The sequence below is a fragment of the Mus pahari genome, chromosome 19 (genome assembly GCF_900095145.1).
Source record: "Mus pahari chromosome 19, PAHARI_EIJ_v1.1, whole genome shotgun sequence".
Classification (NCBI taxonomy): Eukaryota; Metazoa; Chordata; class Mammalia; order Rodentia; family Muridae; genus Mus; species Mus pahari.
The window spans coordinates 20,247,771-20,249,688 of NC_034608.1; the positions used below are offsets into that span (position 1 = coordinate 20,247,771).

Genomic DNA, 1,918 nt, shown 5'->3' on the forward strand with positions numbered 1-1,918 from the left:
CTGTAGCGGTGCGGCGTGGGGTGAAGTGGGGCGTAGACTCATGTGTTTAAATGCTTGGCCCATGGGGAGTGGCACTATTAGAAGGTGTGGCCTTGTGACCTTGTTGGGATAAGTGTGCCACTGTGTGGATGGGCTTTGAGGTCTCCTCCTATGCTCAGGCTCCGCCCAGTGCTGAAGACAGTCCCCTTCTGGCTGCCTTCCACTCAAGATGCAGAACTCGCAACTCCTTCTCCAGGACTATGTCTGCCTACATGCTGTCATGCTTCACCACCATGATGACACCGGACTAAACCTCTAAATTGTAAGCCAGCCCCAATTAAATGTTTTGTTTTAAAAGAGTTGCCTTAGTCATGGTGTCTCTTCACAGCAATGGAAACCCTAACTAAGATGGTGTGTGTGTGACTGTGTGTGTGTTGTGTGTGTGTGTCCTGATCCTCACCTCCTCCAGTCTATCACGGTAGCACTCACATGGTGTGAAAAACCTTTCTTCAGCTCATCTCTCCTCCCATGACAATTAGCATGATCTTTGTTTCACTTATAGCCTCTTGCCCTGCTGCTCAGGCAAGGCAAAGGCCTTTGCGGTGGCCCTGGCTGATGAGGTAGAAGCTGAGGGACACAGCCTACTGCCCTGACAGGTGACAGTGAGGTCCAGCACTTCCTGCTGCAGCACCAGGAGACTCTGTGAGGCTACAGTTGGTGTACTGGCTGGTTTTGTGTGTCAACTTGACACAGGCTGGAGTTATCACAGAGAAAGGAGCTTCAGCTGAGGAAGTGCCTCCATGAGATCCAGCTGTGGGGCATCTTCTCAGTTAGTGATCAAGAGGGGAGGGCCCCTTGTGGGTGCTGCCATCCCTGAGCTTATAGTCTTGGGTTCTATAAGAAAGCAAGCTGAGCAAGCCAGGGGAAGCAAGCCAGTAAGTAACATCCCTCCATGGCCTCTGCATCAGCTCCTGCTTTCTGACCTGCTTGAGTTCCAGTCCTGACTTCCTTTGGTGATGAACAGCAGTGTGGAATGTGTAAGCTGAATAAACCCTTTCCTCTCCAACTGTTTCTTGGTCATGATGTTTGTGCAGGAATAGAAACCCTGACTAAGACAGTTGGCAAGAAGATGGGGGGTGTACATGGGGAGGTCGGGCCTTGGCAGCTAGACTCGCCATGGATCCCACTGTGTGCCTTCATTTCCTCAGGTAGAGAAACACAGCATTTGGAGAAACAACAGCAACTTTATTTTTCCACATGTGGTCAATGTGTGGTTGTCTTCTCTGGAGCCAGGTGAGTTCAGTGGCTCCCATGTCTAAACATGAGGGGGCAGAGGTGTGTGGGTGAGGGATGTGGGCACCTGACAGCACAGGCCGACAGTGCCCAGCCTCAGGTCTTTGGGTTATGAAGTCAGAGAAGGGCTGGGTCTGGGTGGCCAAGAATGGCCAGGAAATGGGTTCAGCAGAGAGGACAGATCCCAGCATACAAGGAGCCAAGAAGAACCGATAGCCCTAACATCCAGGCCGATAGCCCTAAAGTCCAGGCCAGGGAAGGGGCCGAGGTACCACCGTCCTCACGTTGATAGTCAGAGCTCTCCTCTGCTGAGAAGATCCCGATTGTTTTGGAGTCACCCAGTAAGGGTTTGATAGGTGGGGCCATGCACCCTTGAATGCTCACTGAGGCAGACAGTCCACCTGGAAGGTGAAGACAGGTCAGAGGTACAGTTCAGCAGTGCAGGAAACTCAGACCCATGAGTCCAGACCTCAGATACAGGGACCACCACCCCTCAGACTGTGACTCTAACCCCTGCCTTCCTTCCTCTGTCCAGGACTCCAGGCCCCAGCCCTCCTCCCTCAGACCCAGGACTCCAGGCCCCAGCCTCCTCCCTCAGACCCAGGACTCCAGGCCCCAGCCTCCTCCCTCAGACCCAGGACTCCAG

At 53.4% G+C, this 1,918-nt stretch overlaps 1 protein-coding gene across 1 annotated transcript in view; it reads right to left on the bottom strand.

Annotated features, from left to right (window-relative positions):
• Nucleotides 1–1,206: 1,206 nt before the first annotated feature.
• Nucleotides 1,207–1,918, bottom strand: part of LOC110337105 (CD177 antigen) — a 19,133-nt gene continuing 18,421 nt past the window's right edge. Inside the window, exon 17 of the mRNA XM_021219861.1 lies at nt 1,207–1,673. Coding sequence (XP_021075520.1) covers nt 1,438–1,673 — 236 coding nt within the window. The 3' untranslated portion in view covers nt 1,207–1,437. The remainder of the gene's footprint in view (nt 1,674–1,918) is intronic.